Consider the following 26,461-nt stretch of genomic DNA (forward strand, 5'->3'; position numbering starts at 1 on the left):
TACTTTGGTCATGCTTACAATAGCAATGGGTCAGGATAGGTATACCGCAGGGAAGAGAGGTTTAACTGGGAGAAAGGCAATTATGATGTGATTAGGCAAGATTTAGGATGCACAGGATGGGGAAGGATACTGCAGGGGATGGACTCTTGAAATGTGGAGCTTATTCAAGGAACAGCTACTGCGGGTCCTTGATAAGTATGTACCTATCAGATCGGGAAGTAGTTGTCGGGCGAGGGAGCCATGGTTTACTAGTAGTTGAAACTCCTGTCAACAGGAAGATGAAGGCTTAAGTGAGGATGAGGCATGAGAAGGCTCAGTTAGAGGACCTGAGAGTTATAAATTAACCAGAAAGGATCTAAAGAGAGAGCTAAGAAGAGCCAGGAGGGGACATGAGAAGTTGTTGGCGGATAGGATCAAGGAAAACCCTGAGGCCTTCTATAGGTATATCAGGAAGAAAAGAATGAGTAAGGTTAGGGCCAAAGACAGAGTGGGAAGTTGTGTATGGAATCTGACGACATTGAGCAAAGTGCTTAATGAATACTTTTCGTCATTCTACACATTGGAAAGGGCAATGCTCTTGAGAACACAGAGATACAGGCTATAAGATTAGATGGGATTGTGGCTGACAAAGAGGAGGTTTAAGAAATTTTGGAAGTTCTAAAAATAGACAAAACCCCTGGGCCAGGTGGGATTTATCCTTGGATTCTCTGGGAAGCCAGGGAGGAGATTGCAGGGCCTTTAGCTTTGATCATTTTGTCATCATTGTCAAAGAAGTAGTGCCAGAAAACTGGAGGATAGCAAATGTTGTTCCTTGTTTAAGAAGGGGAGTTGGGACAACCCTGGTAGTTATAGGCCAGTGAGCCTTACTTCGATTGTGGGTAAAGTATTGGAAAATAAGAGACAGGGTTCATAATCATCTAGAGAGGAATAATTTGATTAGGGATAGTCAACATGGTTTTGTGAAGTGTAGGTTGTGCCTCTGAGACCTTATTGAGGTCTTCGAGAAAGTGACCAAACAGGTGGATGAGGGAAAAGCGGTTGATGTGGCATGTATGGATTTCAGTAAGGCTGAAAAACACCACTGATAAGGTTCCACACGGTAAGCTATTGCACAAATTACAGATTTTCAGGTTTGAAGGTGATTTAGCGGTTTAGATTGGCAAGCTGAAAGAAGACGGAGTGGGGGGGGTGTTGATTGGAAATGTTCGTCCTGGAGCTCAGTTACCAGTAGTACGCTGCAAGGATTTGTTTTGGAGTCACTGCTGTTTGTCACTTTATAACTGATCTGGAGGTGGGCGTAGAACGATGGGTTAGTAAATTTGCAGATGACACTAAGGTAGGCAGGATTGTGGACAGTGCCAAAGGATGTTGTGGGTTAAAAAGAGACAAAGGTAACTTGCAGAGTGGGGCTGAGAAGTGGCAAATGGAATTTAATATGGAAAAGTGTGAGGTAGTTCACTTTGGAAGAAGTGGGCTCATGGTAAAATTTTTGGCAGGGGAGATGAACAGAGATATCTTGGTGTCCAGGTGTATAAATCCCTGAAAATTACCACCCAGGTTGATAGGACTGTTAAGAAGGCATATGGTGTACTGGCATTTATTGGTAGGGGCATTGAGTTTCAGAGCCACGAGGTCATGCTTCAGCTGTACAAGACACTGGTAAGGCCACACCTAGATTATTGTTTACAATTCTGGTCACCACAATGTAGGAAGGATGTGGAAGCTTTGGAAAGGGTTCAGAGGAGATTTATTAGGATGTTGCCTGGTATGGAAGGAAGACCTTATGAAGAAAGGCTGAGGGAACGGAGGTTGTTTTCATTGGACAGAAGGTTGAGAAGTGACTTAATCAAGAAATATCAGATAATCAGAGGGTTAGATAGGGTGGATAGGGAGAGTCTTTTTCCTCAGGTGGAGAAGGTTAACACGAGAGGAAATAGCTTTAAATTAAGGGGTGATAGATTTAGGACAGATATTTGGGGGAGTTTTTTTTTTACTCAGAATAGTAGGGGCATGGAACAGCCTGCCTGCAACAGTAGTAGACTCGCCCACGTTAAGGGCATTTAAATGGGCATTGGACATACATATGGATAATAATGGAACGGTGTAGGTTAGATGAGCATCAGATTAATTTCATACTTCAGCGCAACATTGAAAGTCAAAGGGCCTGTATTGTGCTGGAATGTTCTACGTAGGAAAGGTACAACAATAATCATTGGTGATTTTAATTTGTATACAAACTGGATTAATCAAATTTGCAAACTGCACTCTCTCGAGGGAGATTATTTCTTGGTGCAATTGTTGTGGATCAACTAGAGAGCTGGCTATTCTGGATTTGGTAGAGTGTTTTGAAATGACATTAATGATCTCATAGTACAGGGTCCTCTTTGGAAGAGTGGTCATTACATGCTAGAATTTCAAGTTCAGCCTTCAGAGTTAAACAAAGGTAATTATATAGGTATGAGGACTGATTTGGCCCTAGTGGTCTAAGCAGGAAGACTAAAAAGTAGGACAATTGATGAGCAATGACAGATGTTTCAGGAGATATTCAATTCCTCCCAACAAAAATCTGCTTTCCATAGAGACCGTTCACTCTGCGACTCCCTTGTCAGCTCCACATTCCTCTCCCACCTCTCCTCCACACCCTGCACCTTTCCCTCCAACTGCAGGAAGTGCAACACCTGCCCCTACACTTCTGGCCTAGGCCCCTCTTGGAAGACGGACGAGTCAAAGGAGAAATTATTGAAGGTGAGGACAGTTCTGCCAAGCAAATTAGGGTGTCAGCGGCAAGGGAAGAAACAGATGGCTTTTAGGCCCTCCTGCTTGGGGATACAAGAGTAGAGACACTGAATGTCCATCGTGAAAATGAGGTGTTGGGGGCTGGGGAATTAAATGTCTTGGACAAGGAGAAGAGTGTGGGTCTGTCCTGAATGTAGGTGGGGTGTCCCCGGACCAAACGAGAGAGGACAGAGCTGAGATAAGAGGTGAGTTCAGTGGGGCGGGAGCAGGCAGAAACAATGGGTCAACCAGCAGAGTCAGGTTTGTGGATTTTAGGTAGGAGACAGTTCCTCAACCCTGCACCACCCGTTTCTACTTCCAAACCTGCATTCAGACCCCACCGCCAAACAGATATTTCATTCCCTACCCTTATCTGCTTTCCATAGAGACCATGCACTCTGTGACTCCCTTGTCAGCTCCACATTCCTCTCCCACCTCTCCTCCACACCCTGCACCTTTCCCTCCAACTGCAGGAAGTGCAACACCTGCCCCTACACCTCCGGCCTAGGCCCCAAGCAATCATTCCAAATCTGGCAAAGATTCACCTACATCTCTTCTAACCTGTTTACTGCATCCCTTGCTACCGATGTGGTCTCCTCTACATCGGAGATACAAAGTGCAGGTTCACAGAGCATTTTGATAGTATGAAACATTTTGATAGAGGATACAGAAATGTTTCTTTTTGTGAAGAAGTGCATAACCAGGGGTCATTGATATGGGATAGTCACCAGGAAATTCAATAGGGAATTCTAAAGAAACCTCTTTACCCAAACAGCAGAAAGAATGGGAGGCTCTACCACAGGGAGCAGATGAAGGACATAGTGTATTTTTAAAAACAACTGAGAAAACATTTGAGGGAGGAGGGATAAATGATAGATTTAGATGAGAAAAGATAAGGCTCAACTAGAGCACAAATACCGAAGTACTTGGGCTGAATGTCTTGTTTTTGTACCAGATATCTTACCGAATTTTAATTACAAGGGGATGTGTAATTCCATTGGCTTCTATATTGCAATGCCCTTCATTTTCGATTCTCTCTAAACAATAGTTTGCCTCTAAAATCTGTCTTAACCTTTTAACCTTGAAAATGTTGGTTCTTTTTTCTGCCTCTCTTTTTGGGAACAGAAGTGTTTGTAACAAAATGATTTTAACCAGCTTCCAATCAGTTATTCAGTCCATGAGCTAAGAAAGAGCTTAAATTTTCATGGGTTACATTTGCTCCTGTGTCTCATGGTCTTATGGTTAAGATTTTTCAGCTAAAATTTTGAACATGCAAGGTCCAAGGCAGTAATGCCTGCTGCCCTATGGACCAAGTTACAACAGCTGTGTTTCGGTTTGAACAGGCCCTTGCTCTCACTTCTCACAGAGTGGTCGCAAAGTAGTCGCAATAATTTTCAAGTCTCTAAATGGAGTCACAGTTGGAAAAAATTTGAACTATGAACTTTCAACTTTAAAGAACACTTTAGAAAAGTTTTGAACAGTGAAACAAAAACTTCACTGGAGATTTTAACAACAGATTAAAATGTCTGTTTATGGTCCAAGATTTAAAAGGTTGGAACAGTTTGCACCTTTGCCAAACATATTTTCGGGCCTCATCTATAACTCTGTTTCTAAATATGCAAACTCTTCATTATTGAACTCCTTTGTAAGAAAGCCAAACGCTTTTAAGTGGTCAATTCATCATGAAACTGTGACAGAACAGAGACATTCTGAAAGGTACTTCAATGTGATGCCAAAGATCTCAACAACTTTTTACCAAAAATCTCCAACTTTCAGTTTAAGATGGAAATACTGGCACATTTTAAAATTATGAAGCAAGTAGCTGGTGACAGTTGGCTCTGGCCAGGAGCATCAATTGTATTCATTTATTTCTAATTCCTTTGTTAACTTTTTGATCTGAAACCATTTTGATTGACAACTGATTCTTAATGGAGTAAATTAATGTTTTATCTATAATGATAGTTACTCGGTAGCGAAGAGTAAGTTTTCAGTTGAGAAGCAGCTTCCATGTGGAAATTTGCTCTCCAAATTGTCGTTCACTAATGACAGTGAAACAAAACACACCTTAGCAATTGACCCATTCTCCTCCACCGTTGGGATCTGAGCATTGCTGTTGCAGTTGCTGGTCGTCGACTCCACATTGTAGTCACGAAAACAACAGAGGAACGAGTTGAAAAAGCTTCGACTCCTCTGTTTCTTCAAGCTGAGGCTGCTCTGAGAAACTGAAAGAGAACAGGATTTTTAAAAATTAGTTGAAGGAAAATAATTGCCATTGTGTTGTGCTACAGTGTTCTTGACAGGAAGGAGAATTGCTTCTCCAGGATACTTCAGTTCCCTCACTAAATTTACCTTCCTTCTTCTTGAGTTGACTGTTTTAAAGATGTTTGATGAAAAATTAAGAGAGTTTTTTTTCTTGACTAACTTTCATAATGGAAACTCTTAGAAACAAAACTGATCCATACCAATGTTTCTTATGATGGGGTATAAATATCAGATGAGTTGACAGAAAGTCAACTTTTTTTTAAGACCTGATTAGATATTTCAGTGGAATAGGAACATACAAAACACATGGGTTCAATTGTCCGTTACATGCACCCCTGGAGGCAGCAGACTGATTGACAATCACATGGATGGTCAATGTGATTGTCAAAATTGTCAAAAAAATCAAAACTTTCAGCAGAGAGGCAGCCATTCAGTACATCGTGCATGTGTCAGCTCTTTGAAATCTAATATAGAATCGTAAAATCCCTACAGTGTGGAAACAGGCCATTTGGCCCTCTGAAGAGTATCCCACCCAAACCCATTACCCTACAGTATTAGTCGACATTTACCCCTGACAAATGCATCTAACCTACACATCTCAGAACACTATGGGCAATTTAGCATGGCCAATTCACCTAAACAGCACATCTTTGGATTGTGGGAGCAAACTGGAGCACCCAAAGGAAACTCACGCAGACACGGGGAGAATGGGCAAACTCCACACAGTCGCCCAAGGCTGGAATCATACCAGTGTTCCTTGCACTGTGAGACAGCAGTGCTAACCACTGAGCCACCATGCTGCCCACAGGTAGCAGGACAGGTAGCACTGAGGTGGTGGGGAGGCTGCAGAGGGATTTGGACAGGTTAGGAGAGTGGGCAAGGAAGTGGTAGGAAGAAAAGGACATGGACTATTTTCTAAATGGGGAGAAAATTCAGAAGTCTGAAGTGCAAAGAGACTTGGGAGTTTTAGTCCAGGATTCTTTCAATGTAACCTTACAGGTTGACTCACTCTTTAGGGAAGGCAAGTGCAATGATGGCATTTATTTTGAGAGGACTTGAACATAAAAGCAGTGACGTGCTTCTGAGGCTCTATGGCTCTGGCTTGATCACATTTGAGGTACTGTGTGCAGTTTTGGGCCCATTATCTCAGGAAGGATGTTTGACCCTAAAGCGTGTTCAGAGGAGGTTCACAAGAATGGTCCTAGGAATGAAAAAGCTTAATGTTTGAGGACTCTGGGTATTTACTCGATGAAGTTTCGAAGGATGAGGGTGGATCTAATAGAAACTTACAGAACATTGAATGGCCTGGACAGAGTGGATGTTGGGAAGATGTTTCCATGGGGAGGAGAGACTAGAACCGAGGGCAAGGCCTTAGAGGAAAGGGAAGACCTTTTAGAGTGGAGATAAGGAGAAACTTCTTCAGCCAAAGAGTGGTGAATCTCTGGAATTCATTGCCACAAGAGGTTGTGGAGGCCAGTCATCGAGTGTATTTAAGACGGAGATAGATAGGTTCTTGAGTATCAAGGGTTGCAGGGAGAATGGGGATGAGAAACTTACCAGCCATGATTGAATGGCAGAGCAGTAGGCTGAATGGCCTAACTTCTGCTCCTGTGTCTTATGCTCAGGCTAACCTCTCTACTCCCCTTCTATAGCTCTGCAAAATGTTCTCCTTATTGTACCAATCCAGCTTCCTTTTGAAAGTTATACTTTATAGAAAACATGCACTTCTTTCAGGCAGTGTACGTAGATTGTAAAAATATTAAGTTTGCATTCTCTGATAGAATGCTGAGAATAGTTTCCCCTATTAACCCTTCAAAATTCATTATTCTGAATACTCAGAATAATATTCCCACTGACCAACTTTCCTTGAATGAAAATAACCCTTTTTTTCTAGTCTTTCCAGATAACTGAATTATTTTCCTCCTACAATCAGCTCATCATGCTGGCTTGCACAAGAAGCCTGCTTTGTTCCAACACAAATATTCAAGAGACCATCCTATTGATTAACATGTGATTTTTTTTTGCCAGTGTTTCATAGTAAAAGTGCAATCCTTTTCAAAGAATCGTTCAGCATCTTCACATTTTACTAATCCTGACAATCTTAAAATCCTTTCTAGCCAGCATGCAACAAAATACAACTTTATGCAGTTCCTTCAGAACAATTTAGTGAAACTCACTATATTACATAGATGGTACAAAACAGAAGCAAGCTATTTGATTCAACTACGCACAGAGTCGTAGTCATGGAGAAGTAGAGCACAGAAACAGACCATTCGGTCCATGCCGACCAGATATCCTAAATTAATCTACTCCCATTTGCCAGCACTTGGCTCATATCCCTCGAAACCTTTCTACTCACGTACCCATCCAGATGCCTTTTAGATGTTGTAATTGTACCAGTCTCCACCATTCCCCCGGTAGCTCATTCCATACACACACCATCCTCCACGTGAAAAAGTTGCCCTTTAGGTCCTTTTTTAAAACTTTCGCCTCTCACCTTAAACCTAGTTATTATCTTTCACAGGATGAAGCCAGCATTTACTGTTTATCCCTAATTACTCAGAGGGCAATTGCTGTGGGTATAGAGTCACATGTAGGGCAGATGAGGGAAGAACATTAGTGAACCAAATGGGTTTTTCTGATAATTGACAATGAAACCATGGTCATCATTAGACTCCAGATGTTTATTTAATTCAAATTCCTCCATTTGCCATGGCAGGATTCGATCCCAGGTCCCCAGGACATTGCCGGGGTCCCTGGAATAACCGGGAGAAAGTGAGGACTGCAGATGCTGGAGATCAGTCAAGCGTGTGTGCTGGAAAAGCACAGGAGATCAGGCAGCATCCGAGGAGCAGAAGAGTCAATGTTTCAGACATACGTCCTTCCTCAAGCTAGTAGACTATGCCCCCGCACGCCGGTAGACCTGCACCTAGAAGGGTTTATGCCTGAAATGTCAATTCTCCTGCTTCCCAGATGCTGCCTGACCTGCTGCATTTTTCCAGCACCACACTCTCGTCTCTGGAATAACAATTCAGTGATAATACCACTGGTCCTTTGCTTCCCTAGCTACAGTTCTAATAATATCCTTTTGAATTTATACTGCATTCTCACCACTGTCTTCACATCCTTTCTACACTTTAGAAACGAGAATAATGAAGGAATCAATAGACAGTAGACAACAGGTGCAGGAGTAGGCGATTCGTCTCTTTGAGCCAGCACCACCATTCATTATGATCATGGCTGATCATCCACAATCAGTATCCTGTTCCTGCCTTATCCCCATAACCCTTGATTCCACTATCTTTAAGAGCTCTATCCATCTCTTTCTTGAAAGTATCCAGAGACTCGGCCTCCACTGCCTTCTGGGCAGAACATTCCACATATCCACCACTCGCTGGGTAAAGAAGTTTCTCCAAGGAACCTTTCCCTGCAACTGCAGGAAATGCAAAGCTTGCACCCACACCTCCTCCCTTACCTCTCTCCAAGGCCCCAAGGGATCCTTCCATATCTGCCACAAATTCACCTGCACCTCCACACAGATCATCTATTGCATCCGCTGCACCCGATGTGGCCTCCTCTATATTGGGGAAACGGGCCGCCTACTTGCGGAACGCTTCAGGGAACACCTCTGGGATGCCCGGACCAACCAACCCAACCACCCCGTGGCTCAACACTTTAACTCTCCCTCCCACTCCACCGAAGACATGCAGGTTCTTGGACTCCTCCATCGCCAGAACATAACAACATGATGGTTGGAGGAAGAGCGCCTCATCTTCCGCCTGGGAACCCTCCAACCACAAGGGATGAACTCAGATTTCTCCAGTTTCATTTCCCCTCCCCCCACCTTGTCTCAGTCGATTCCCTTGAACTCAGCACCGCCCTCCTAACCTGCAATCTTCTTCCTGACCTCTCCGCCCCCACCCCACTCCGGCCTATCACCCTCACCTTGACCTCCTTCCACCTATCACATCTCCATCGCCCCTCCCCCAAGTCCCTCCTCCCTACCTTTTATCTTAGCCTGCCTGGCACCCTCTCCTCATTCCTGATGAAGGGCTCTGGCCCGAAACGTCGAATTTCCTGTTCCTTGGATGCTGCCTGACCTGCTGTGCTTTAACCAGCAACACATTTTCAGCTGAAGAAGTTTCTCCTCAACTCTGTTCTAAATGGTCTACCCCTTATTATATTTGATGATTCAGAGAAAAGTAGGAAAGCAAATTATAAGAAGGGTACAAAGTTTGAAAAAGTATATAGACAGGGGAGTGGGGAAAAATTGTTAGATGGTGTATAATGTAGGAAAACATGAAGCTGTCACAGGGAAAGAATAGAAAAACAGGATACTACTTAAATGGAAAAGAGACTCAAAATGATAAAAATATCAGGTTATCCTCATGTAAGAATCATGAGCTGCATACAGGTACAAGTAATTAAATAGGCAAATGAAATTCAGACCATTATTGCAAAAGGAATTAATTATAAAAGGAGGCAAGTTTTGTTATAACTACATAGGGCATTGGTGATACTACATCCAGAATACAGTCTACAGGTTTGATCTTGGTTACAGATGGAATAAAGACCACATATTTTTATTTATTTTGGATTGTGGACAAAAGTTGTGAAAGCATACTGCCTTAAACAAGGACTTTGGAAGATGTTGCAATTTTAAAACAAGTTATTAGAACTCAGTGAGAGTTGCATTAACACTTCTTGTCTCCAAACGGTGAGAAAGGATCTTGCAGACTCATCGGCATCCTGGGCGAGTGTTTGGCAAGTTCTGTTCAGATTGCCGATTTGGTTTTCCCCCAATCAGGAGCAGCTGTATAGGTCTGGTGTCATCAGCATGACAATTCTTTGATTAGCTCCTGGGCTGATGGACAATGCAGTAGCAGAAAGCTTCCAGACTGAAATTCAGCATTTTTCTCTCTGTTTGCAATGAAGGAAAATATAATTGGAGACGAGCCAGCTATTCTCATTCATCATTTACCTATAAGCTGCTGCTTCTGAACAGTGACTGATACTGAACAACCACCGTGTCTACAGTAAAGAACAACAAGAATTTAGAACGGTGATCAGCAACCAAAGGACCAAATGGTTCATTTCTGCTCCTACTTTTATTTGAATATATGTTCTAGATAGGTGTACAATTCTTTGTATCATAGGGGGTAGGGCTGTCTTGTTAGTAAGAAATGAAATTAAATCAATAACAATAAACAAGTAGGATCAGATGATGTAGAATCTGTGTGGGTAGAGTTGAGGAACAGCAAAGGTTTTTTAAAAAAAAACATAATAGGAGTTATCTACAGGCCTCCAAACAGTAGTCAGGATTTGGGGCACAAGATACACCAAGAGATAGAAAAGGCAAGTAAGAAAGGCAAGGTTAAATGATCATGGGGGATTTCAATATGTGGGTGCACTGGGAAAATCAGGTAGGTGGTGGATCACAAGAAAAGGAATTTGTGGAATGTCTACGAGATGACTTTTTGGAGCAGCATGTGGTGGAGCTACTAGGGAACAGGTAATACTGGATTTAGTGTTGTGCAATGAGATTGGCTTGACAAGGAACCCTTCGGAGGCAGTGACAGTATTGTGATAGAATTTACTCTAATTTGAGAGAGAGAGAAGGTAGAATCAGATGTAATGGTATTACAGTTGAATAAAGGCAACTACAGAGGCATGAGGGAAGAGCTGGGTAGAATCGACTAGGAGAGCAGCCTAGTAGGAAAGACAGTGGAATAGCAATGCAGGAGTTCCTGGGAGTAATCCAGGAGACACAGCAACAATTCTCCCCGAGGGAAAAGAAGCATACTAAAGGGAGAATGAGGCAACCATGGCTGACCAGGGACGTCGGGAGAAGCATAAAAAGCAAAAAAAAAAGCACAATGTGGTGAAGGGCAGTGGGAAGCTAGAGGACAATTAAGAAAAAAAAGGAGGGTAAGCTAGTCAGTAACATTAAAAAAATTGCAAGAGTTTCTATAGATGTATATAGGACAAAAGAGAGGCAAAAGTGGACATTGGACTGCTGGAGTAGCAGCAGCAACAAAGAAATGGCTGAGGAACTGAATAAGTCTTCATGTTGGAAGACGTAAGCAATATCACAAAACTTCAAGAGAGTCGGGGGGACAGAGGTCGGTATGATGGCCATCACTAAGGAAAAGGTGCAAGAAAAACTAAGATCTGAAAATGGATAAATAACCTGGACAAGATGGACTAAACTGAAGGAGATGGCTAAAGCGATAATGGAGGCTTTAGTAGTGATCTTTCAAGAATTACTGGAGTCAGCGAGGGTCTCAGAGGACTGGAAAATTGCTAATGTAACCCCCCCAACTCCCCCATTTAAGCAAGGAAAAAGATGGGAAATTATAGGCTGATTAGCCTGACCTCAGTTGAAGATTTTGAAGTCTGTTGATAAGGATAAGATTTCTGAATACTTGGAAATACATGGTAAAATAGGGCAAAATAATCACAGTTTCATCAAGGGTTTGTCATGCTGTTAGAAATCTGTTTGAATTCTTTGAGGTAACAAGCAGGTTAGACCATTGAAAGCCAATGTGTTATCTATCTGAACTTCTATAAAGGTGCTGCGCAGGAGGCTGCTGAGTAAGATAAGGGCCCATGTTATTAAGAAGCAAGGTATGAGCATGGAGAGAAGATTAGCTATCTGGCAGAAGGCAGGGAGTGGGGATAAAAGGGTCCTCCTCAGGATGGAAGCTGGTGACTAGTGGTTTTCCACAAGGGTCAGTGTTGAGACCACAACTTTTCACCTCATACATTAATGATCTGGATGAAGGAACTGGACACACTGGCTAAGTTTACAGGTGATACAAAGTAATGTGGAGGGACAGGTAGCATTGAGGAGATGGGGGGGGGGGGGGGCAGCTGCAGAAAAATTTAGACAGGTTAGGACAGTGGGCAGAGAAGTGGCAGATGAAATACAATGAGAGAAAGTGTGAGGTCATATTGGTAGAATAGAGACATGGACTATTTTCTAAATGGGCAAAAAATTCATAAATCTGAAGTACAAAGGGATTTGGGAATCTTAACCAGGTTTCTCTTGAGGTAAACTTGCAGGTTGAGACTGTAATTAGGAAGGCAAATACAAATGTTGGCATTCATCTCGACAAGACTAAAATATAAAAGCGGGGATGTACTTCTGAGGCTTTAAAAAGCTCTGGACAGACCACATTTAGAGTATTGTGAGCATTTCTGGGCCCCATACATCAGGAAACATGTACTTGACTTGGAACAGGTTCAAATGAATGATCGCAGGAATGAAAAGCTTCACATGTAAGGAATGTTTGAGGACTCGGATTACACTCAATGGAGTTTGGTGGGGAGTGGGGGGGGGGGGGGGGGGGGGGGGGGGGGGCGGGGGGGGGGCGGGGGGGAAGAGAAGTAGAGACTCTGATTGAAACTTCCAGAATACTGAACAGCCTGGACAAAATGGACATTAGGAAATTGTTTCCACTGGTAGGAGGAATGAGGTCCCGAGGGCATAGTCTTAGAATAAAGGAAAGACTCTTTTGAACGTAGGTAAGGAGGAACTTCTTTAGCCAGAGTGGTGAATCTGTGGAATTCATTACCACAGAAAGCTGTGCAGGCCAGGTCATTGAGTATATTTAAAACAGCAATAGATAAGTTCTTGACTGCCAAAGGGATCAAAGGTTACAGGGAGCAAGTGGGAAAATTGGCTTGAAAAACGCATCAGCCATGACTGAATGGCAGAACAGACTTGCTTGGTCGAATGGCCTAATTTCTGCTCCTGTGTCTTATGGTTCAACCAATTTCTATGCAAACTTGTTTCCCCTGAAAGTTTATAGAGCAAGTATCTATAGAAAAAGAAGCAAAAAGTATTTTTACAACCTGGCACAATATGCTTTCTAAAATATGTTATCACCATAATTTCTGCAACTTTTGGTCTCTTGGCTAGATGTACAAATGGCCTGTACCTTTACTGCATTAACACACTGTAATTATGTAACAAATCCAAAGTTCAAATTCTGTGTCAACATCTGAATATGAATGCAGTAAATCTGGACCGGCAGCAAAGAAATAACCTTGATAGACTGTTGTCAAAACCCAAAATTTGTCTATGGACAACCCTGATCCAATCTGGTCAGTCCCATGTTCTCTGGGTGAATCAAGTCACCTCAGGGAAAACCAAGTAATCAGTCATGACGCCACAGCTGCACGCATATTCCAAGAATATAATAAACAGTGGTTTTCCTTTACAAACTTGCAGCTTATCAAAACTAATAATACTATACTACCCTGCTGTATATGATTCTTTAAATGCAGAAAGGGTGGAATGCTCTACCATCTTCCAAAATAAAATGGCTTATCTTTATTTATGTTTGGTAATTTCGCCAGCTTCCTTTCTTGTCATTTAGGACTGAGCTAGGCACATAGTTTATTAAATGGTAAGTCAATCAAGAGTGCAAATAATGAATGTTGAACCACAGGATGACATCCTAGAGATTTTAAAATTGCAGCATGCTTTCACATGAACAACTGACTTGTGGTGCCTGTCCCATCAGCAGGTGAAGTTCCATTAAGCAGGCTCCAGAAGACCAACCTGTCACCTGTAAGAAAGATAGGTGCGACTGACAAGTCTTTCACATAAGGCTTGTTTTGAGATGGGACTCCCTGGTTTTTTTGAGCAATGTTCTCTTCCAGCTTGACTCTGATCAAAAGGAAGGGAAGCATATGTGGTACTAGAAATCTAAAATGATACATCACAGAAGGTAGCCATTCAATCCATTACATCTGAAGTAATGTTTAGATTAGATTAGATTACTTACAGTGTGGAAACAGGCCCTTCGGCCCAACAAGTCCACACCGACCCGCCGAAGCGCAACCCACCCATACCCCTACATTTAACCCTTACCTAACGCTACGGGCAATTTAGCATGGCCAATTCACCTGACCCACACATCTTTGGACTGTGGGAGGAAACCGGAGCACCCGGAGGAAATCCACGCAGACACGGGGAGAACGTGCAAACTCCACACAGTCAGTCGCCTGAGTCGGGAGTTGAACCCGGGTCTCAGGCGCTGTGAGACAGCAGTGCTAACCACTGTGCCACCGTGCCGCCCACAAACCACGACAAACCTTGACACAGCACAGCAGACGAGACGAGCGCTGCACTAATGTTAATGTGCTGGGACTTGACCAGGAATTAAATTCCTTTACAGCAGAATCCCTACAGTGTAGAAACAGACCATTTGGCCCAAGAAGTCTACACCAACCCTCCGAGGAGTATTCCACCCAGACCCATTCCCCTACCCTATTACTGTCATTTACACCTGACTAATCCACCTAACCTACACATTCCAGAACACTATGGGCAATTTAGCATGGCCAATTCACCCTAACCAGCATATCATTGGATTGTGGAAAGAAACCGGAGGAAACCCACATGGGACACTGGGAGAATGTGCAAACTCTACACAGTTGGCAGAGGCTGGAGTCAAACTGGGTCCTTGGCGCTGTGAGGCAGCAGTGCTAACCACTGAGCCGCCCCTTAATATAAAGGATTGGACTTGAACAGTTTCACTTAGGATAAGGGGTAGCAGATTTAGAACAGACATGTGGAGAAATTACTTCTCTCAAAGAAGTATCTGTGGAATTCACTACTCTAGAGTACATTGGTTGCTGAGATATTGAGTAAATTTGAGGAGGAGATGAACAAAATTTTAATTAATTCCGGCTTAATTTAATTTAATGGTTTGAAGGAGTATGGACTGCAAGCGGGAAAGTGGAGTTATAGTTGAGATGGGATCACTCAATCATATTAAATGGCAGAGCAGTACCGAGGGATTCAATTGCCGACTCCTACTTCTTATACTGTTCCTAACTGCAAGTTTATCAATATTGAAACTTCAAACTTACTTCAGAAGTACTTCACTGGCTGTAAAGCATTTAAGGATGTTCTACGGTTGCAAAAGTCCTACAGAAATGCAAAGCAAAGTTCATTTTTACTTGCTAAAAACATTCATAACCTGTAACACAAACATACTGTGCTAAGTACTGCAATTAAGTATATTTTTAAAAAAATCTATCCCTTGAATTGATGTGTGGGGTAATGACAATGACTCTTAAACCACCAACCACTTCTTTCAAACCTATTATATGATTTGGAGATGCCGGTGTTGGACTGGGGTGTACAAAGTTAAAAATCACACAACATCAGGTTATAGTCCAACAGGTTTAATTGGAAGCACACTAGCTTTCGGAGCGTTGCTCCTTATCAGGTGGTAGTGGAGGGCTCAATCCTAACACATAGAATTTATAGCAAAAAATTTAATGCAATGTAACTGAAATTATACATTGAAAAGTGGATTGTCTGTTAAGCCTTTCATCTGTTAGAATACCATGACAGTTTCACTTCTTTCATGTGTGAATCACAAAAATGTTTTTTAAAAAAAGTTGCATTCTCAAGTTAGCTGTTAACAATGGTGATAGTTAGGCAATATGTTGAAGGTGTTGGCCCCCTGTGTTCTCGGTCTATGCCATGATGTTTAGATTGTTATCTCACTTTTTAGATTAGAATCAGAGTTTTACATGAATTCATGCAGTTTTTGAGCAAAGTACAATGTAACCCTGCAAGTACAAATTCACCCCACAAAATGTGTGCGCGCATGTGGGTCTTTGTCTGTCTGTGTGTGTGTGTGTGTGTGTGTTTGGGTTGGGGGTTGTGAGTGTGAGAAAGTGTACGTGTATGTGTAGTGAGTGCAGAGTGTCTTAAGTCTGTGAGGGGGTGCATGCGTGAGTGTGTGTGTGTGTGTGTGTGTGTGTGTGCGCGCGTGTAGAAGTATCTGTGTGTGTGCGAGCATAGCGCAATGGTGGTCACCTGTAATGTGACATGAACCCAAGGTCTCGGTTGAGACCATCCCTATGGGTACCGAACTTACTGAAACAAGCTATCAGAACACAGGAAGCTAACACCTTCAACATATTGCCTAGCTAACATTGTTAACAGCTAACCCGAGAATGCAACTTTTTTAAAAAAAGGTTTTGTGATTTACAGATGAAAGAAGTGAAACTGTCATGGTATTCCAACAGATGAAAGGCTTAACAGACAATCCATTTTTCAATGTATAATTTCAGTTACATCACACTGTAAATTTTTGCTATAAATTCTGTGTTACGATCGAGTCCTCCACTACCACCTGATAAGGAGTGACATTTCGAAAGCTAGTGTGCTTCCAATTAAACCTGTTGGACTATAACTTGGTGAGATTTTTAACTTTGTAAACCTATTGTATGACATTATAGGCTGGACAGCTAGTTTGCAAGGTAGAGTGATGCCAACAGCATGGGTTCAATTCCTGCATTGGCTGAGATTACCATGAAGGGTTCTCTTTCTCAACCTCTCCCCTTGTGTGAGGTGTGGTGACCCTCAGGTTAAACCATCATCAATCACCTCTCTCCAACGAGAGAGCAGCCCTCTGGTGAGACTAAGGCAACTTTACCTTTATCCTTTATTACACTGCAGCAGGAGATTTAAAAATATTTTGCAGAACCAGCTTCAGGTCCTCACTACAGGGGTGTGAAGGCTATCAGAAGTCAGCTGAGTATCCCTAGACTGTAAATTGTGAAGCAAGACATATGATCGACCCATCAGCACCACAGAGTCATAAAAAGTGGGATAACAATTCTGCTGTCAGGACAGGTGAAGATGACTGTCTCACAATAACTATTTATTTCAGTAGTCTTTTAACGTAGTGAAACTAATGCACTTTACTGGGACATTACAGAACAATATTTTGACACCAAGTCAAAATATGACACCAAGTTACATAAGCAGATAGAAGGGCTTTGGCCCGAAATGTCGATTTTGCTGCTCCTCAGATGCTGCCTGAACTGCTGTGCTCTTCCAGCACCACTAATCCATAATCTGGTTTCCAGCATCTGCAGTCATTATTTTTACCACATAAGCAGATATACAAGCAGTTATCACCAAGTGCTTGGGAAGGGAGACAGGCTTTAAGGGCCATCTGAAGGCAGAAAAGTGTGAAGAGAGATATAATGAGGGAACTCTCAAGGTTAGAATTAGGTAACAAACCACTGACAAATGGTGAAGTGATTAAAATCAGAGATGCTGAAGAGGTCAGATTTTAAAAGCACAGCCATCTTGGATGCTTGAAGGACTGAAGGAAATTATAAAGATGGGAAAGAATAAAGTTGCCGACAGATACGAATATAAGGATGAGGATTTCAAAATTAAAGCCTTGTTTGACCAGATCCAGCATGGGTCAACGAGGACAGGGGTGATGGAATTGCAGGAGTTCGTAGAAGGTCTTGGGCAGCAAAGGTTTAGATTACCTCAGGTTTACACCGGTGGGTGGGTGTGTGCTCGTGCCTGCGTGCACGTGTGTGTGTGAGATAGTTGAATCCAGAGATGACAAACAAATCAATGAGGGTTTTAGCAGATGAACTGAGGTAGGAGAGAATTCAGGTGATGTCAAATGAGAAAATTGCAGTCTTAATGTGTGTTGTTAGAAGCTCATCACTGCAGGATTAGAGGGTGCAAAAAGCCTGGTTTAGTTTCAGATACTACCAGGGAGAGAAGGTAGGAGCCAGTTGCAGGGGAACAGAGTTTGGGGGGGCGGGCTGAATCTTCCCAATAATTAATTGGAGGAAATTTCAGTCCAACCATTACTGAATATTGGATAAACAGGCTGATCACTTAGAAATATAGAAAATAAGAGCAGGAGTAGGCCATTCGGCCCTTCAAACTGCACTACCATTCAATATGATCATGGCTGATGATGCAGTTACAGAATCCCAGTCCTGCTTTCTCTCTACATCCCTTGATCCCTTTAGCTGCAATGGGTATGTCCAACTCCCTCCTGAATGTATTTAAGGAACTGGCCCCAGCTTCCTGTTAAACTTGAGAGAGAGTCCAGAAAATATTTACAAAAATGTTGCCAGGACTGGAGGGCTTGAGTTATAGGGAGAGGCTGAATAGGCTGGGGCTTTTTTCAATGGAGGGTTGGAGGCTGAAGGGTAACCTTCTAGAAGTTCATAAAATCATGAGCAGCACTGATAGGCTGAATAGGCAAGGTGAAGATTAGAGTGGTGCTGGAGAAGCACAGCAGGTCAGGCAGCATCCGAGGAGCAGGAAAAATCGACGATTCAGGCAAAAGCCCTTCATCGGGAATGATGGTGCAGATAGGTGGGAAAGAAGGTCAACAGATAGGATAGGTCAGGAGGATGGGGAGGAGGAGGACATAAGGAACCTGTGAAGTTGACGTTGATGCCGTGTGGTTGAAGGGTCCCAAAGCAGAAGAGGAGACATCCTTCCTCCAGGTGTCGGGCAGCTTGGATTTGGCAATGGATATGGCCCAGGACTTGTATGCACTGAGCTTCCTCCACCACTAAATCCTAGCCACCTGACACCTGGAGGAAGAATGTCTCATCTTCTGCCTTGGGATCCTCCAACCACAAGGCACTGACATCAACTTTGCCAGTTTCCTCATGTCCTCCTCCCACCTCATACCAGATCCAACCCTCCGACTCTGCACCACCCTCTTGAACTGTCCTACCTGTCTGCTCCACCTTCCCCTCTGACCTATCACACCCCCACATGCATCCACCTATCGCCTTCCCAGCTACCTCCCCCCCATCCCCATCCTCCTATTTATCTCTCAGCCCCCTTTCCCCACATTCCTGATGAAGGGCTTATGCCCAAAACTTTGACTCACCAGTTCCTCGAATGCTTCCTGACCTGCTGTGCTTTTCCAGCATAACACTTTTCATTCTTGAAATCAGTCTGGTTAACTTTAATTGAACCGCCTCAATAGCAAGAATGTCCTTCCTCAGACTACAAGACCAAAATTGCACACAATACTCAAGGCGTTCCCTCACCAAAGCCCTGTATAACAGCAACAAGACATCCCTACTCCTATACACAAACGTTCCTGCTACAAAGGGCAGTATGCCACTAGCTTTCCTCACTGCCTGCTACACCTGCATGTCAACCTTCAGCAACTATTCCACCATGACACCTAGGTCTCATTGCACCTCTCTGTTTCCTAAACTGCCACTATTCACATTAAAATGTGCCTTCCTGCTTTTGCAACCGAAGTGGATAACTTCGCACTATCCACATTATATTAGATTTGCCCACTCAGCCAGCCTGACAAAATCACCCTATTGGCATATTAGCATCCTCATCACAGCATACACTGTGATCCCAGCACACACTGTGATCCCAGCACTGAACCCTGCAGTATCCCACTCTTCTCTGCCTGCAACTCTGAAAATGACCAGTTTATTCCATCTCTCTGCTTCCTATCAGCCAACCAGTTCCCTATCCACATCAATTCATGGTATTGGAGGTAATATACTTTAATTTTCCTTACTAATCTATCGTGCGGAACCTTGTCAAAAGCCTTTTAAAAGTCCAATATACAAAATCTACTATTAATTCTTATTCACTTTACTGGTCACATCCTCAACAAATTCCAGAAGATCTGTCAAGCATGATTTCGCTTTAGTGAATCCATGCTGGCTTGAACCAATTCTGTCACTGCTTTCCAAATGTCCAGTTATTACATTCTTAATAATTGACTCCAGCATTTTTCCCACCACTGATGTCAGGTTAATCAACCTATAAGACCTCATTTTCTTTCTCCCTTTTTTTAAAAAAGAAACACAAAGTCCTTTTTAAATCTTTCCCCTCTCACCTTAAACCTATGTCCTCTGGGTCTGGACTCTTTCCCCCATCCTTGGAAAAAATCCTCGTCTATTCACTCTATCCATGCCCTGCATGATTTTATAAACTTCTGGAAGGTCACCCCTCAGCCTCCAACTCTCCAGGGGAAAAAAAAAGCTCCAGCCTATTCAGCCTCTCCCCATAACTCAAACCCTCCAATCCTGGCAACATTCTTGTAAATATTTTCTGCACTCTCAGGTCTAACAACATCCTTCCTCTAGAAGGGCAAATAGGATTGTACACAGTATTCTAAACGGAGACTCACCAATATCTGAAGGGAAAGCAAGTAAGATAAGAGGAGTGATCTACAGATGGATCCTTGGAGGTAATCAGAGCTAACATTCAATCCTGGTTTTGTAAAAATAGCTACGTTAACACAGCTCCTTTCATTAGTTTGACATGTATCAAAGCAGTTTACAATGAGGGAGTTTTGAAGTAGACTGTCTGCTATAATGTAGGATACTCAGCAATTAATTTGTGCACAGCAAGTTTGTGATAACAGCAATGTGATGATAACCAGATGATCTGCTTTTTTGACAAAAGTGTTGTTTGAGGGATAAATATTGTCCCATGACCAGGGAGATCTTGCAATTTTGAAATTTTCAGTCCTTAAGTGGCAGGAAAAGTGCCAAGCCACGAGCATGTGAGGTAATTCCACAAGTAGAAAGGAAGCTAATAAGTCAACAAAAGCCACAGAATTATACTTAAAACATAAGTGAAAATGCACTGGCAGAGTTCTGCTGTCTCAGTCAAGATGAATAAATGACCTTGGAACAAACAAAAAAAGCAGAAGGGTGGGAGGCAGAGGCTTCAAAAGATCATATACAAACAAAAAGTTGTTCAGTTTAACCAGTCATCTTATGTACTAAGATGACTCATACAGCTTGTTCACTATGTAGCTCTAATGTAACACAAGGCTGCTTATTTTAAAATTCTCCAAAAATGAGTGACCAAACTCCAAAGCAGTTCAGTAAAATTAATGCCTGTAAAACCATGCTATTTTCATCTGCTGAAAGACACAATGTAATTAACTATTTATTGGATCTCAGCTTTTTTCAGCATGCATTCGACAAGCATTTTGTAAAATCAGTGTGCATCATAACAAGACTATTTAAAAGGATTTTTTTTTAATTCCGCAGTCTCCCAGCAAAAACTTTTTACAAGAGGTTGCATATTTACTACAGAAATCTAAAACCTGAAAACATTTGGCACAATTTGGGGAACATTGTAATTCTCTGCCACATTCAACTGAAAATAGTTTATTCTTTCTGTGAAACTAGTGACACTTTATCATGTTTATTGTTTCACTAGGAGCGCTGATGTCAGCAAAAGCATCTACACTGTATAAGGTAGGATTTCTGTTGCAGCATTGTGTGTAAATCACCAGAAGATGGTTCCCTCCTGCAGATGCAAGATCTGAGAGTGAAGCTTGCTGTCAGAAGTGAAAACATGCTCCTTGGCCATCAATGAGCTGTGCAGCTCAAATTACCATGGAGGTTCAAGGTGATGTCTTGCGTTCACTGACCTGCATGGAAATTTCCTGGCATAAAATCAAGGTTATAAATGTGCAGTTAAGGCTATGTTATTTTACTGTAACTGAAGATGGCCTGTAATATGAATAAAGGCATGTTCTACTGCATTTTACTCTCTCAACAAATCGAACTGTTAAACTTACCACCAGACACATATTCCCCTCTCTTCCCTTATTAGGATTCCACAGAGACTTTCCTCCAGAACACCCTGGTCCATACCTTCTACACTTCAAAAACATCCCCACACGCTCGGCTCCTTACCATGCAATTCCAGAAGGTGTAGTACCTGCCCGTTTACTTCCTCCCTCCTCACTATCCAAAGCTCTGATACACTTCCAGGTGAAGCAGCGACTTACCTGCACTCACTGTAGGTTTAAAAAAACCCAAGCTTCCAGCCACTTCAACACACCACTGTGTTCCCTGGCCAGCATTTCTGGAGGAAACCCACACAGACATGGGGAGAATGTGCAAACTCTAAACAGGTAGTTGCCAAAGGATAGAATTGAAGCTGGGTCCCAGGTGCTGTGAAGCAGCACTGATAACTACTGAGCCACCAAATGATTAGATTCACAATATTCATTTTAGTTTCTTTTTTCGGGTGATTCATGACTATCACACTTGCTTCAATTGAATAAGCCTCCACGACACTTCTAGGCAGTACATTCCATTGCTTAACTAATCACTATGTAAAGCTTTCTCTCGCATTTGCTTCTTTTGTTTTAAAACGTAGCCTTCTAGTCCTTGATCCCAATTAGTTTCTCTCACCTACTTTTTCCACATTAGTACTGGGTCAAAGATTACCTTCTTTTACCAAGTTCAGGTTTTTAAGATGTTTTGGTGAATTGGAACTGGTGCTTTATGACACAACTTATTAGTTGACAGACCAAGGCATCCATGATTACACTAGTGTGAAGCTAATGTTTCAGACCAGTGCACAAAGTATCTGAGTGGTTAAGTTTTATTACCTGGGAGAATGTCCCACTAACTGGATAACTTCCCCTTGGAACTGACCATTCCTTTTTCTTGGTAAAAACACAAGTAGTTGCTCACTGATAAATTTGGAATAATGGTCAACGGACAACATGGGTTAAGCATTAATGTCGAGAGGAGATAAAACAATGCATCTGCCTGAAATAGTACCAGTTTTCTCTGGTGAGCAAGCTGGATACTTCAAATATTTGCCCTTTATCTCATCCCGAAGTCTTCCTCAGTCAGACAGAAGATACAAAAGTTTGAATACACTGTACGAGTAGATTCAAGAACAGCTTCTTCTCTGCTGTTATCAGACTTGTAAAAGAACTCTCAAATATTAATCTCTCTCTCTCTCCCTGCACCTGCAACACTGAATTCTGCATACTGTTCTGCTACCCTGATGCACTTTGAGGAGATTGGTGGAGTAGCAGAAAGCATAAGGGTTCGTCAAAGAATACAGGAGGATATAGATAGACTGTAGAGTTGGACAGAAAAGTGGCAGATAGATTTCAATCCAGACAAATATGAGGTAATGCATTTAGGCAAGACTAATTCTAGAGCGAATTATACAATGAACGGAGGAGCCTTGGGAAAAGCTGATGGGAGAGAGATCTGGGAGTGCAGGTCCATTGTACCCTGAAGGTTGCTGCACAGGTGGATAGAGTGGTCAAGAAGGCATATAGTATGCTTGTCTTCATTGGACGGAGTGTTGAGTACAAGAGCTGGCAAGTCATGTTAAAATTGTACAGGACGTTGGTTCGGCCGCATTTGGAATACTGTGTATTGTTCTGGTCGCCACATTACCAAAAGGATGTGGACACTTTGGAGAGGGTGCAGAGAAGGTTTGAGGTATTGCCTGGTATGGAAGATGCTAGCTATGAAGAGAGGTTGAGTAGGTTAGGTTTATTTTCATTAGAAAAAAGGAGATTGAGGGGGACCTGACTGAGGTTTACAAAATCATGAAGGATACAGACAAGGTGGATAGAGACAAGCTTTTTCCCAGGGTGAAGGATTCCATGATGAGAGGCCACGCTTTCAAGGCGAGAGGTTGAAGGTTTAAGGGGGATACACGCAGCAAGTACTTCACACAAAGGGTGAGGGGTGTCTTGAAACTTGTTGCCAGCAGAGGTGGTAGAGGCAGGCACGGTAGATTCATTTAAGATGCATCTGGGTAGATGCATGAGTAGGTGGGGAGCAGAGGGATACAGATGCTTAGAAATTGACCAACAAGTTTAGACAGTACATTTGGATTGGCTCAGGCTTGAAGGGCCAAACGGCCTGTTCCTGGGCTGTAAATTTTCTTCGTATGGTATGATCTGCCTGTACAGCATGCAAAAGCAACACTTTTCACTGTATATCTGTACATGTGACAAATCAATCAATAATGGGGGCGGGGGTGGGGGTTAAAAACCTGCAGGAAACCTGCATACTACTAATGATATCAAATGATATGGGGGTAGCATGGGAATATGGTTTTGCGAAAACGGATCGGGTATAATCTGGAATCAAGGAACCAAATAGCTATACTCCTGCTCCTAGGTTTCTAGGAAGTTGAACAAGTGGGCAATCAAGGAGCCTCTTAAGATCAAGAGGAAAATGAATTATAATAGAAAACAGTATGTTGACACCTGATTGGGTCACAGTGTTCATCATGTTTCAAAGTACTGGGTTGGTCACTACTATTTGACTTACCAATGCAGCAACTAGTAGGTTCACCACATGTTCCATAAATGACAATTGATTAAATGTCCAGAGAATGTGCTTTTGGTTGAGGGATAACATTGACCAGGAACCAAAGAGGCACACTGCTCTCTAAAAAGTGCTATGGAATCCTTTACATCCACAGAAGGAGATAGATGGCACCTGTTTAACATCTCATCTGCACGATGAGTGGAGCCTTGGAATAAGCCACCTTATACTAAAGGTGTGATCACGGTACAACAGCACATTAAGTAATAATCAGCACTGGTTATGGCAAAATTGGAGGTGTAGTCGTATTACAATGGGATCTTGATCAGATGGGCCAAAGGGCTGAGGAGTGGCAGATGGAGTTTAATTTAGATAAAATGTGAGGTGCTGCATTTTGGGAAAGTAAATCTTAGCAGGACTTAAAATATTTAATGGTAAGGTCATAGGGAGTGTTGCTGAACAAAGAGATCGTGGAGTGCAGTGTCATAGCTCTTTGAAAATAGAGTCACAGATAGATAGAATAGTGAAGGCAGCATTTGGTATGCTTTCCTTTATTGGACACAACATTGAGTTGGGAGATCATATTGCAACTGTACAGGACATTGGTTAAGCTACTTTTGGAATATTGCATGAAAAACTGGTCTCTTTCCTATAGGAAAGATGTTGTGAAACTTGAAAAGGTTCAGAAAAGATTTACAAGGATGTTGCTAGGTTTGGATGACTTCAGCTATAGAGAGAGGCTGAATAGGCTGGGTTGTTTTCCCCGAAGCATCAGAGGCTGAGGAGTGACCTTATAGAGGTTTATAAAGTCATGAGGGGCATGGATAGGATAAATAGACAAAGTCTTTTCCTTGGGGTGGGGGAGTCCAGAACTAGAGGGCATAAGTTTAGGGTGAGAGGGGAAAGATATATAAAAAAAAAGACCTAAGGGGCAACTTTTTCACGCTGAGGGTGGTGCGCGCATGGAATGAGCTGCCAGAGGAAGTGGTGGAGGCCAGTACAATTACAACATTTAAAAGGCATCTGGGTGGGTTTATGAATAGGAAGGATTGGGAGGGAAATGGGCCAGGTGCTGGCAAGTGGGACTAAGACTAGATTAGGATATCTGGTCGGCATGGACGAGTTGGACTGGAGGGTCTGTTTCCATGTTGTACATCTCTATGACTCTATTTATATAGCATTTAACATTGTAAAAAATTACCAAACATTTACAGGAATGATTATTTAACAAAATATAAAGCAAAAGAGAGAGAGGATTTACGACATGTGACCAAAGATTTGATCAAAGTGGTAGATTTTAAAGGCTGATTAAAATGAAGTTAAACATCACACACAACACCAGGTTAAAGTTGAACGGGTTTATTTGGAAGTACAAGCTTTTGGAGCGCTGCTGCTTCATCAGGTAGCTAGTGGAGCAGGATCATGCCCTACTAGCTACCTGATGCAGGAGCAGTGCTCCGAAAGCTTGTACTTCCAAATAAACCCATTGAACTTTAACCTGGTGTGTGATTTTTAACTTTGACCACCTCAGTCCAACAATGGCACCTCCAAATCATGTTTAAAATTGAGAGAGAGGTTAAGACTTAGATAAAACATTCCAGAGCCCTGACAGCTGAAACACATGTCCACCAATGAAGGAGTGAAGAAAATTCGGCATATGCAAGATGCATGCATTCAGAGATAGGGATAGACAGTGTTACAGAGATAGGGAGTAGTTTATGTACTATGAGAAAGTTACTTTGATAGGAATGGTTGTAGGGTCTAGATGAGGTGACAGAGACACAGAGGATTTTAAAGGCTAGATAAAGATAGCGAGGGTTGTCAGAGGTGACAGAAATAGGAAGAGTTGTAGGAATTGGAAGGCGTAGCTGAGGAGGATTGTAAGGGCTGGGGAGAGTTAGAGAGATAGGAATGAAGATAGCCACTGAGCCCAGAACCACTTTGATATAGACTTCTCTACAGAGTCACTGTTCACGTAAACATTTAGTTCATTTTATAAACTTTGGGGCAAATAAAAGAAAGTGGGTTCAAAATCATTGTCAAAGAAAGTGTCCAAAATAAATCTCAAGCAACTAATTTAGTTTATTACACGATTTCACATCAAAATCATCAACAAAGCACTTTGAACACAAATGCAGTGAGAGAGGACCACTTATTAATGGAATGAAATATTCTTGGGGTAGTTCTGACTGTTAACCGAGTTCTTACCTTTGCTCTACCATCTGTACATAGTCACACCTCAGGCATTTTTGTTCAGTGGAGCTTTTATTACTTGATTGCATGCAGTTAAGTGAGATTTGTTTGCTATAGTTATTTATCTATGGCGCTTTATTTTAAACTCTTGGCACTAACACTCGAACCACGCACATCCAATGAAAGGAGCCTTTCAGAACAGACGCCCTTTATGCCAATGCATTCCAATTCTGGATACAAATTAAGACATAGTCTGGTCTGTGTTGAAATATAGAAACAGAGCACTCCCCTGTAGGTTCAGGAAACTTACTCACTGACAGGT

The 26,461-nt window shown here is 42.3% G+C and overlaps 1 protein-coding gene across 6 annotated transcripts in view; it reads right to left on the reverse strand.

The window, feature by feature from the left end:
• ctdspla (CTD (carboxy-terminal domain, RNA polymerase II, polypeptide A) small phosphatase-like a) overlaps positions 1 to 26,461 on the reverse strand; it is a 268,785-nt gene that overhangs the window by 97,822 nt on the left and 144,502 nt on the right. For all 6 annotated transcript variants that reach the window (XR_009644716.1, XR_009644715.1, XM_060825208.1 and 3 more), the window contains exon 2: positions 4,840 to 4,997. Coding sequence is in view for 4 of the 6 variants with exons in the window: in XM_060825208.1 (XP_060681191.1) it covers positions 4,840 to 4,997 (158 nt within the window). In the remaining 2 variants the exon portion in view is untranslated. The remainder of the gene's footprint in view (positions 1 to 4,839; positions 4,998 to 26,461) is intronic.

Source organism: Hemiscyllium ocellatum, chromosome 5 (assembly GCF_020745735.1).
Source record: "Hemiscyllium ocellatum isolate sHemOce1 chromosome 5, sHemOce1.pat.X.cur, whole genome shotgun sequence".
Taxonomy (NCBI): domain Eukaryota; kingdom Metazoa; phylum Chordata; class Chondrichthyes; order Orectolobiformes; family Hemiscylliidae; genus Hemiscyllium; species Hemiscyllium ocellatum.